This window comes from Symphodus melops (genome assembly GCF_947650265.1).
Source record: "Symphodus melops genome assembly, chromosome: 13".
NCBI lineage: Eukaryota > Metazoa > Chordata > Actinopteri > Labriformes > Labridae > Symphodus > Symphodus melops.
The window spans coordinates 1,709,527-1,721,677 of record NC_136703.1 but is presented as its reverse complement, the minus strand read 5'-3'; the positions used below and the strand labels follow the sequence as shown (position 1 = coordinate 1,721,677).

Below are 12,151 nucleotides of genomic sequence, written 5' to 3'. Positions count from 1 at the left end.
GACGTGGTTCATCCGGAGGAAATCCTCCAGGTTTTTGAGCTGGGCGGCTGCTCGGACTTCTCTGAGTCGCTGGAACTCGGCGAGGTGGCTGCTGCGCTGCTGACGCTCCTCCTGCTCCAGAGCTTGTTCGGACAGGAAGCAGCTCAGGCCGCTGTTCATGCTCTCACTCATCGACGACAGGGACATGATCTTTCCTCCGGAGCCGCTGCTGATGCTGCTGCTTCGACATATCCCTCCGCTGTCCCGACTCCCGGGTGGAGCCCCCCCGCTGCCCCCGGGTTTGGGCATCTGGAAATGAATCCAAACAAACAGGGGTGTGATACCTCCATGGCTCTACGGTCCACATTCCTCGGCTGGTTTGTTGGTCAAACATGAATCCTCCCATCAACATGTGCATTGTGCTTTTTTAAGATAATGACAGCAGTGTTTCTCAGTCTCTGCTCTGTCTCTGCATTATTGAAGTACAAACCCTGAATTATAAATGGGTGAGTGAAGTATTGATGTGCTTTATTTTTTATATTTTTTTTGGGGGGGTGGACTGTGCAGGTTAAAAGATGAACACACACACACACACTCATGCACATGATGAAGCTGTCTCACACGGTGCAGGGTGTCTACTCACAGACGCGGGGCCTGGGCACACATCAGGGGGTTTGTGGCATGCATAAGGAAAATTCACGCTGGGCGACAAAGCAGTGTTGGCTGAGGGGAGAACTGAAAGACAAAGACGACTTCATAAGAAGTGACAGTCTCACAATCTACTCAAGGTTCTCCGGTTACTGAGCCAGAAATAAAACACATAGAAAGACAGTTCCTGTGAGGTTAGTGACACTAAGCTAACAGAAGACACACTCATTGTCTTCCTGTAGAGAAGGAGACGTGCTTCTGTTGCATGGTCTGATCTGCTTCCTGTAAATATTCACACTGATTTACATGCATACATATAATCTTTGTAGAGATTTGTTCCTCAGTCTGCTCTGGATGATGTCACTTTGTGCTTGTTTAAATCTCATTTAGTGGAGAGATGATCTCCCCGTGCATCTATATTTTATTTCATTCTCCTCTTCGCTGAGTTTTAATGTTTAAATATTCAAAAAAAATGGCATCAATATTCAGCCTTTTTTTTTTTAGCATGGTGGGGAACCAGGATGTGTTTTTGGCTTCATGATGCAAATAAAAAATCCTTGATCTGCAAAAAAAAGTTTTGAAGGGTAAAAAAACTCTTCTCCATTTAATTGTGTAAGATTTTCTGCACAGTTTAAATGCATGTTGATGTTTTTTAAAGCACAGAGGAGCATTAATGATGTGATTAACTAAGGAAACATCCACCGTTCATCTGAACTCTGCAGGACTCCTGGACCTACGCTTGCCCCACTGGCATCTCAAGTTCTTCCAGCGTGGGCTGAATCTATCGTACAAGACCAAACTACTGACCGCCATCTTGTGTACCGCACAGCACACGATCAAACACAAGTTTACGTCAGTGTGTGAATTAAAACAGCTGCTGGGAAATAAACTGGAGCGAAATGTTCAAGCTCATCAGAGCTCAAAGAGCAAGCGATGGATATTCGCATACAGAACGGTTGAAATGAACTATTCAGGTTACTGGTGTCACAGTTTAAAAGATCATCTGGTCCCAGTGTTGCAGACAGCCAGGTGCATCATTCACAGCAGGGACAAAAACAAGGATGAAGATTGTGGATGTGCTCAGACTTCAGGTGTGTTATTGAGTGTGACACACACTGACATCTATTCTCCCGCTGCTGCTGCTGCTGCTGCTGCTGCTGCTGCTGCTGCTGCTGCTGCTGCTGCCGCCTTTGACGTCTACACACCGAATAATGAAAGACTTTCTGCTTTGCACAAGTGAGCAGTGTGGCGTCAGGACATGTGGCGTCCTGACGTTAAACGTGGACAACGTCTAAGTGACCGTATCACACTCATGCTCGGGACGTTTCCTCTTTGAGTAACGACTCAACCAGATGAAACAACATCTTTATCCGGCTTTAAAAAAATCTGTTCTTGCTTCTCTTACTGACACTTTTTTTTGTCTCAGTTGAATCACTAAGACCCTCCTTAACCTCTACAGGGTCCTGGTCCAGCTCAGTCCAGTCCTCATCACATCCTGCAGACTTCCACCATCAGCGTCTAGACTCCATCAGGGGGGGGCTTCCTATCCTGCTGTCGCTCTCACTACATGAAGACTTCATGATGGAGGCTCATCACCAAAGACATGGTACCTTTATTCTTCCTAAATGATAAATAAATAGTTGTTCACTCTTCATGAAGTCTCTCCTGATTGAACGTGTGCTGGCTTCACCTCGTTTGTTCACTGAATATTACAGGAGCTGGACTGGAGCTCATAAATACAGAAGTTAGAAAGAAAGTTGCATAACAACATCAAAATACAACCTCTTTGGTGTCGCCTCACATGCAAGTACACTCTCTCTCTCTCTCTCTCCTTTCCTCCAACCGGCTCGAACACATGGATCAGAAGAACCCTTAACTGCTCAATAATTAAACACCCTCTTCCCACCATCCTGATGACAAAGCCTGATTATATCATCTGAAGAAAGAAAAAGAGCCACTCTCTTGTGCCGTCATGATCTTCTCCTTTTCATGGTTCTCTTCTGCAGACACGAGCAGCTCAGTCTGTTTTTAAAAAGTCATCCATTCAGGCTACTCACGCGAGTGTTTGCCGTCCGGCCGATGACGACGCTGCTCATGGTGGAGCCAGATGAAGCAGTGAGTGTCTCACCCTGATGCCATGCAGAGCTGCTTCTGGGTGACTGTAAAGGTAGAAGGTGGAGGAGGTAAAAAGGGGAACTCCCCACTCCCTCCTCCCAGTTGGTCACATGGCACACACGGCGTCCAATCAGAAAGAGCGTCTGCACTGCAGAGGCCAGAAAATAATCTCAGGAGTAAATAATTAATCTTGGCACTAAAACTAGCATCAGCTCTAAAAGCTTGTGATTGTGTGAAACAGCAGAAAGCATGCTAAAAGCATTTTGCTTCATTTCATGTTGCTTGTCTCAACAGTTATGTAACTCTTAGCAAACAAGCTGAGAGTATCTGAAGGAGCTTCGACTGCTGCTTCTGCAAAGGGGGGAACGTTGGGTGTTGTTGGGTGTGGGGAACCCCCTGTAAACATCAAAGTGAAGCAGAAATATCCCAAGAAAAGAAATGCAGAACAATCTGGTTTGTCCCTTTGTCCGTCGATCTCACCACCAACGAGTCAGCTGCAGATCGGGCTCCACTTCCTGTTTTATCATCTGACCTTAAAGCAGCATGAACTTTTAGAGCAGAAAACTGCATTTAAAGCTCAGAGACCGAGGTCGAACTTTAATGCAGGGAAGCTGCATGAAACCCTAAACAGCTCCTCGTCATGGGCAGAGACAGGAGGCGAGGGAAGTGTGTTCATAAAGCAGCCTGACATCACGAGATAAACAGAAACAACCGGCTGAACTGCTCACAGCTCTTCTTTCTGGAGGAGGACAGTTTCATGGTTTAGGTCCTGCCATCTTAAACACACAGTCTCCTTTGGTGTGGTGCCGAGGAGAACCAGCAGACCCTGATGAGAGGACTTTGGGGTCTTGCTGGTTTTGTACGGCTCGGTGCATACAGCTCTAAACACAATAAAAGGGGTTTAAACCAGATTCTGGATTGGAAGCTCGGGATGTTCACTAGTCCTACATGAGGGACGCTGGAAATTCATTCTGAGATAATGATGGTGTTGTTTAAAATCATGATGCGTGTGCGTGACAGATAACCTCAAACTGATGGGTTAAAAACCAAACAGGACAAATGGTCTAAAAATACAACCTCTTCATGCCATGCAGAATGTGAAATCATCCGTGCAAACAGGACCCTGACTCTGTGTGAGTCCTGCTCTTGTGTGTTTAAGTGTTCACTTTAAGTGTTCACATGCGAGACGTCCAGAAGTATTTACACGTTTCTGATTGGTCGCTCGACGACGAGCAGCACTGAGGTGTGTTCAGACAGAAATAAAATGAATGTTTCAAGCTGGAGCCGATCCCAGCTGTCATTGGGCAAGAAGTGTGTGTGTGTGTGTGTGTGTGTGTGTGTGTGCAGCAGTTTATTTCAGCGCTTGTGATTCATACATTCACCACTAGAGAGCAGCACAGTTTCAACATTGTTCTCGGCTTTCTCTTCCTCTACGGCGTTGGCACAGACAAAGATGAGGAGTCCTCACCGTCTGAGGTTATTTATCTGAAGGTGTTTGGACATAAACCTGCAGGACCACTTCATGGTCCGCTGAGCCGCACAGAAATCCAGAGAACACGTGCCAGAGACAACATGAGGACAGAAAGGGTTAGCAAATACTCAGAGGAGCTTTACATGTGTTCAAGTCTCCAGTGTGCCTGCCTTTAGTAACTGCATGCATGTATAATATTCTCTTTGCATTATTATTTTTATTATTAGCATTTGTCTTTTCTGCTTATCTTAGCATGAGCCCGCTAAATTGTCATCCTAGAACAAAAGTTTTACACAAGATTCAAAAAGGTGAAAACTAAAAAAAAAAAAATTCTTTTGGTTTCTTTGATGCAAGACAAACAAACGATGGTTGAATGATGTTTAGCGGTTATTCACATTATATTGAAATGGAGAAAAGCTCATGCTAACCATCAATGCTAAAGTGACTATGAGCTAAAATGGAGATAATGTTGGTGATTTAAACATTATGTCAGATAAACCCAGAAACATGCGTGATCACAGCCACGCTGACAGCAGGAATCACGTCCTCTAATCGAAGACACGGGCGAGCTCTCTGCAAAGATGTCCTCCTTAACTTCTGCTCTGGATGTTGATGGTGGAGTTTTTACTCAGGTTGACAACATCACATGAGTAGGCATCAGTCAGAGGACCGCCTCCTTGATGTTAAACAATAAGATTTTCAGATTGTAATCTTCATGGTAAACTTTTGCAGGCCTCTGGTGCAGCCAGTTAGAGTTCAAGGACTTCCTTCATTGTTTAAATTCAGACTTGCTGATTTGAAGAAGAAACCTTTCGTCGGGGATGTTGAGTTGCACGCTGCAGATATCTGTTCAAAGATGTGAAGACAGGTGAGATAACCACCAGTCTATTCCCTGACTGCGTTATGATCGTATTGCATTCTGCAGCTTGCTCTGCACTTACACTGTCCTCAGTCTCCAGAGGAAACCAGAACATTTACCAAATCAAAGTTTGGTCCCAAGCAGACGGATTCTGCATGACAGATGGTGGGTTAAGGTAGATCGAGGCAGACGAGGACATCAGGGGCTCGATCGTTTAAATGGTCTCTCCTGCGGATCTCTGGACTGCGTACCAGCAGCTCAGCTCAGATCAGGCGGCTCTTCAACGACCAAAACCTCCAGGAGGAAGGTGGCTTGCATCTTGGCAAGACAACTGCTAATGATGATCCAACTTTTGTCGAATCCAGAAACATGAAGGTGTATTTTGCAGGGCAGGAGCCGTGTGGCTGATGCTGCTCAGTGTTGCAAAGAAGAGTTGATGTATCCATGAGTGTGGGAATGATTTGGCTCCAGTTTCCTGTTGTTGTTGTTGTTGTTGTTGTTGTTGTTGTTGTATTGCACAGAGGTGAAAGACTTTTGATGACTTAATCTTCAGTTTGCTTTCAAACACTCAGATATCGTTCTTCTTTTGCCAGAGGCTTAAAGGTTCATCTCTTTCTCCTTCTGGGTTTCATAAAAAAACCCTGTTTACTCTCCACATCCTGAGCATTAAAATCTATGTTTTTGCTTTGACAGTGAACACAGATGTCTTTAAAATGATGCTCTTCTGATCATTCTCTTTCATTACATTCTCCTCAGCGAGGTTTCATCGCCTGTGTCAGAGCAGCCGACACCACGTCTGAATCTCTTCATTGTATTTTCTTAATTTTTGCACGCGTTGCTCTTTTCTTAAATGTTCGGATCATTGTCTTTGAGATCACAAAATCTAATCTGCATCGAAACGTAGCGTCAGTCCTCTTAAAGAGATCTTGCAGAGATTAGAGGTCCCTCTGTGTTTTAAAGGTGCCCAAAGCAATCCCACAAGTTTCCTATAAAAACTGCTTTCATTCAAATCTGATGTAAGCACAGAAGCCTCGATGTGTATCTATTCCAAGACCTTCTGTCTCTGTTTTAATTTGCCCTCGCAGATTATCCCTGATGGCGTCTTGTTGTTTTTCCGGCTCTTAAAACATTTGCATGATCAGCTGATCTTAGATGACGGCTGCATGCATGTCAGTCCTCACACTCTGATCCCTGTTCGGCTCCTTCTATTACAATGATTGAGCTCAACGCTCTTCTGCTGTGACATTTCTCACAGATCACACTTACAGGTTTAAACAGCTTTGTGTAAGAATCTGTATTCTATGGCCCCATGGATAACATAATTATCCCCCCGCAGATACACAATTAACATGACCTTTAGTTTAAGTGTCTTGCACTTGTTGTTTCTTAAAGAGGACATAATCCCCACGTCTTCAAACAGCGCCCCCTGCTGTCTAAATGAATCATCTGTGTTTCTGAGCTTTGGTCCAAATCTAACATGAATGAAGCAGCAGTTTGTGACCCTGTAGAAACCAGCTCTCTCTGAACGCTCCGCTTTGGTGTGTGTGTCTCTTTAAATGCAGTGACCCCTCCCTCCTCTGCTACGCCACCTGTGTGTGTGTGTGTGTGTGTGTGTGTGTGTGTGTGTGTGTGTGTGTGTGTGTGTGTGTTGCACATTAACTTCAAGATGGCCGCAGAAAGGAACTTAATCGTTGCAAAAATAATGGGAAAAAAAAGACAACTTTATCCCATAATATCACTCACTGACACGTCACATGACCCTTTTTTTAAAGGTATAACATGTGACCTGTGACATTAGCAGCCTCTCAGGTCCAAACAAAGCTGTCCCTCAGCCCGGACTCGTTTGGGTTCATATTTCTTTGGAGTATTTCAGAACAAATAAAAGGTTTTATTCGGGTGTTAAAGTGTGTTGGTTCCCTCGCAGTGACATTGTGCCATTGGGCCTTTATTTACAGCGTCCTGGGTGGGCGGGTCTGTCTCCCCTCCTCCTCCATGCGGTGGCAGAGCGAACGCTAGAGAGGGAGGAAGTCCTGTGAGTGTGAACACAGAGCCAAGAACAACAAACCCAGTTTGACCTGTTATATTAAAGTTAAGACACGACGCACCTTTAACGTGTCGAGCTGAATGTCTGAAGGTCGAGCCAGCACGCTTCGGATTGGTCAGCCAGAACGTGCAGATGGACATTTGGCTTTTTTGTGTTCACACCTGAAATATTTATATATATGTGGCATTCTTAAGGCTGCATGTTTGACTTGATGGTAAAAAATAACATTAGAACTGTAACACTACACAACAGAGAGAGAGAGAGAGAGAGAGAGAGAGAGAGAGAGCAGCTGCTGTCCCACTCTCATCATCCCGCCACTGATGGGAAGAAAAACATCATCGTCTCCCCGCTCTCTGCCTCTTTCTCATTACACAACTCTCCCTTGTTGGCACAACATCACACACACACACACACACACACACACACACACACATACAGTACATGCATGCATACATCTGTGTGTGGGAGCAGTGGATGTGGGCGGGTGTTGGGGGTGGGGGTGTCTCAGCTGTTGGGCTTGTCAAAAGCCTGGGAAAGTGGCGTGCCCCCCCCCCCCCTCCAGTCCAGCCCGCTCGCTGCGCCCCTTCATCCCTGACTCATGTCTGAGTGAAACCTGAAGCTCTGATTCTGATCATTGTTCGGAGATGACTGCGTGCTGGGACAGCCGAGCAGCACCGGGGGGCTTAAAGTGCCATTTGGACCCAAACATGAGAGCTTTTATTTGCCAGTTATTCATGGGAAGTTGTGCGTGTGTGATGTTGGTACAAATTCAAAGCCTGAACTCCTCCTGAAATCACACAGTTCTGCAGCTGATCGACTGTCAGGGAAGCTGCTCATTAAAAAGATTTATGCTCCACACAAAGTTATTTTGTGTTAGTTCCAGCGTGCAGGTTGTTTTTCATCAAAATCACATTAAATATGTCAGCGTGCATGTGAAAGTTCAGCTCAGTTCAACCCCTGACATTTCTGTTTGTTCCACACAAACATATCACAGCATGCACACTGTGAGGGCGGCCATCTTTAGAAAGATCAGGTGAGGAGAGAAGTATCTTTCTCACCTCAGACTCTTCCCTCTCAGACATTCACTCCAACGTATTTTTGCATTGTTGTTTATTGCAGCCGCAGCGTGCAGTGCAGATGTAATAATGTCAGGTATGACGTTCGTGTGCCGTGAGGTGAATCATCGTGCTGAGAGGCTCACAGAGCTGAAGTCAGCAGTGAGTCAGGTATAGACTGATGTAAACACAATGTTAGAAACACAAAGTGGAGGTATATGCATCTGGCTACTACAGCGAGGAATATTTTCTTTTTTCTTTCTGCACGTTTTCGTTGACTGAACTTCTCAAAAATCAATGCACAGGGCTTCAAATGTAAAGCTGACATGACTGACGTGTTTGTTTTTTTTAAGCACCCAGAATGAAAATGTGAACGAAGAGAAAACATGACGTGACTTATCCTCCAACTGAGTTTGCACCACTGGCATCCCAGAGTAATGATTAATCACCAAAACAAAAGAGAAAACAGTTCCTCTACTGTCCACCAGAGGCTCGCTCTAAGAACGAGTCAGTCATTATCAGGTACCAAATAAAAACACCAACCTTACCGCTCAGGTTCACATGTAGGGATTAAAAACAGAGCTGGTGTCTAAAGATAATTTATATTTCATGTTAACAGCTTTATTTAAATGGCTCAGATATCCTCAGGCCGACATTTGTTCATAATGATGGGATCTGTCATCGCCAGCCTTCTGCGTGGGAAAGACAGGGAGGCGTGTGATTGGTTCATAAGAGAACAGGGAGACAGGGAGGCGTGTGATTGGTTCATCAGAGAGCAGGGAGACAGGGAGGCGTGTGATTGGTTCATCAGCGAGCAGGGAGACAGGGAGGCTGTGATTGGTTCATCAGAGAGCAGAGAGACAGGGAGGAGTGTGATTGGTTCATCAGAGAGCAGGGAGACAGGGAGGCGTGTGATTGGTTCATCAGAGAGCAGGGAGACAGGGAGGCGTGTGATTGGTTCATCAGAGAGCAGAGAGACAGGGAGGCGTGTGATTGGTTCACCAGAGAGACAGGGAGGTGTGTGATTGGTTCATCAGAGAGCAGAGAGACAGGGAGGCCTGTGATTGGTTCATCAGAGAGCAGGGAGACAGGGAGGCGTGTGATTGGTTCATCAGAGAGCAGGGAGACAGGGAGGCTGTGATTGGTTCATCAGAGAGCAGGGAGACAGGGAGGCTGTGATTGGTTCATCAGAGAGCAGAAAGAGACAGGGAGGCGTGTGATTGGTTCATCAGATTGGTACCTCGTGGCAGACATTGGTCGAGGTTTTCACAGACTTACAAACTGATACAGATGATGGATTTTCTTTGTTCCTTTTTCAGAGAATACGGGTTATTAATTTCCGTCAGGACCTAAAGACAGTTTCAACCAACATCTTAAAAAGTGGGTCTGGAGAAAATAAAAAAAACATGTCTTTATTGCACTTTGCTGTCAGTCAAAGCACTTTGTAATCCTGTGATTTTAAAGTTTTTTATTGTGACTGTTTTTATGATTTCATATTTTCCAATCTGTGGATGACGTCCATATTCTGTCTGTTTCAGTTGGAGTTCTCTTTCCTTAACATGGACATTACAATTCAGCTCACAGATGTAATTTTCTCACCTCCACCTGTTTCAGAATCGGCCTCCACACAGCAGCATTAACATGCACCGTCACTGTTGTCTTTGCCTGTTGATGTGAGATGTCAGAGGATCCACATCCGCCTGCACGCTCAGTATTCAAAGATTCGACTCTCAGCAGTGAAGACACATCTACCGGCGGGATGTGGGTGTTATTTCTCTTGGTGAGTCCAGCGTGAGGACGGGGTCATCGCCACAGATAGAGGTGAGAAACATTAGCATAGCCATTGTTTTCTCCGCCGTCTCCTCGTGTACGATCACCCCCAAATTAATCTGTTCCTTTTTTTTTTTAAATTGAGTCACCAAACCCCCGGTAATCCTGTCTCTTGAAATCTCTCACAGTCCACTGCAGGAATGGGAGTGATTATCATAAAGGCCTGTGATCTTCAAAAATTAAATTTACCTCCCAGGTCCGGACTTTTCTCATCCCAGCTGGAGACAGCGGATGCCTCCTAAGGAGCCACAATGGAGGGTGGGGTCGCAGCGTCCTGATACAAGGCTTTTGTAATCCTGAGCTCTGGTGTACATGAAATCCCACTGTAATTGCCTTCCTTCCCAAAGGCAGGTCGGTTAGAGCTAACATATTCACCATTCTCAAGACAGCTCACAAGGACAATGGAGGGGATTTAGTTCCTATGCAGATCCTTCACACGTGCTGAATATTTTTAGTCAGAGCTGCTGCTTCACAGAGTCTCTCCGCACTCGCAATAAAAAACGACGAGCGGCGTCAGAGAGGAAAAGTTTGGGAGGAGAATCAAGTCGAAAAAAGAAGAAGAAAAAGCAGGAAGAGAGGAGTCGATATTCAGGAAGTCAGAAATGAAAAATATGTTTTAACATGTTTAAAAGCGTCATAATGTGAAGGTGTGTTTAAAAATACTGAAAAGTTTAACGAGGAATCATCACTTTTAAATGAGCTTTTTTTAGAGTCCATAAAAAATACTTTATTTCTCATATTTTCATAACGGCGAACACGAACACTAAATGCGATGCGAGAATATTTCCCAGCATGCATTGTGAATCTCAGTCTCATGAGTTCATCAGATGTTTTATATCAGTTTACTGATGTGTGATAGTGAAGATAGATTCATTCATAGTGTTCACAGTTTCCATCTTTCTGAAAGCTAACTGTCTCAATCGTATTTTTAAAAATCGATGTTTAAGGGAACATGAAGGTTTCATCTCGTGACAAAGTTTCAGAATAAAATTGCTGCTTTTTTTTTACAGAGATAAAAACACTCACAGAAATCAGGCCCAAATTTGTCGAGTGTGTTGAGAGCTCTGTGAAACTGGTTCTCCCGACCTCGGGGTCGTGACCTCATGTGGGGTCAACTGAAATGTGTTCTCATTGGTCAGTAAGTACTGAACACGGGCTACTGTCAAAACAAGAAACCTGCCGAGTCTCTGTCTGTCCTCCCGGACGTTCTTCCTCTGATCACGATAATAAACAGAAACATCAACTCAAGCTTCTTACCTTCTGAGATTTAAAAAAAAATCATGACTTCCAAAAATCATACGGTTCAAAAATCCTAATCATCGACTCTCTGCTAAGTGCTAATGCTAGCTCTTTAACCCAGTATGAGCCAAATGGAGTCACATAAGTGATTGGAATAGATCCTGTAGTATGTGCTCATTCAAAAATAGACTTCGAATCATGAAACCAGAATAATTTTGAACCGAAACTAAATCCTGAATCAAATCGTGACCCCAAGAAGAGAACTCAAATCTTAAGAATCCCCAAGCCTTCCCAGCCCTACGAAAACGTCTAAACGTGCTCTGAGATGAAGCAGAGTGGACAAACTGTCACATGACTGAAAACAAAATATCACCAAACAGCTGCTTGTGTTTCGGGTGTTTTGGAGCATAAAGGGTTAAAAACCACTGATGGAAGACAATGCTGAGAGTAGTTTCTACATTTACAGGATGAAACTGGAGGTCAGTCAGTCACCATGTTGATCGGCTTTATAAACATCCCTCATCTCCTCTCTGTGCATTTATACTTCTGATGTAGCCTGACGAAACACTTAAAGAGCATTCATCTCATTGACACCACACACAAATCCAAATATGCTTACTTTGAGCACTTTTTAGCTCATGTGCCAGACTGTAAACTCAAATGGAAATGTTCCCTCCAATAGTCGAGTGACTCAAGCACAAATGTACCTGGAGAGAGAGAGAGAGAGAGAGAGAGAGAGAGAGAATGAGAGAGAGAGAGAGAGGTGCCTCGACTTTTATAAACCTGACAGAAGCTGCCGTAGCTTTTAACAGCCTCTATGTTGTTGGTGCATGTTGCAGAGTTGCAAACCAACAATCCTGTTCTTACTGCCCTTCTATTGTAAAAGGTTTAATCTGGAGCATCCAAAATCC

General features: G+C 44.5%; 1 protein-coding gene across 1 annotated transcript in view; it reads right to left on the bottom strand.

Annotated features, from left to right (window-relative positions):
* The window catches only part of LOC306834097 (voltage-gated potassium channel subunit beta-2-like), an 11,350-nt gene extending 8,590 nt beyond the window's left edge, over positions 1–2,760 (bottom strand). Inside the window, 2 exon segments of the mRNA XM_079359867.1 lie at positions 1–288; positions 2,685–2,760. The exon segment at positions 1–288 is cut by the window's left edge and continues 44 nt beyond it. Of these exon segments, the coding sequence (XP_079215993.1) occupies positions 1–288; positions 2,685–2,723 (327 nt within the window). The 5' untranslated portion in view covers positions 2,724–2,760.
* Between the last annotated feature and the right edge of the window lie 9,391 nt (positions 2,761–12,151).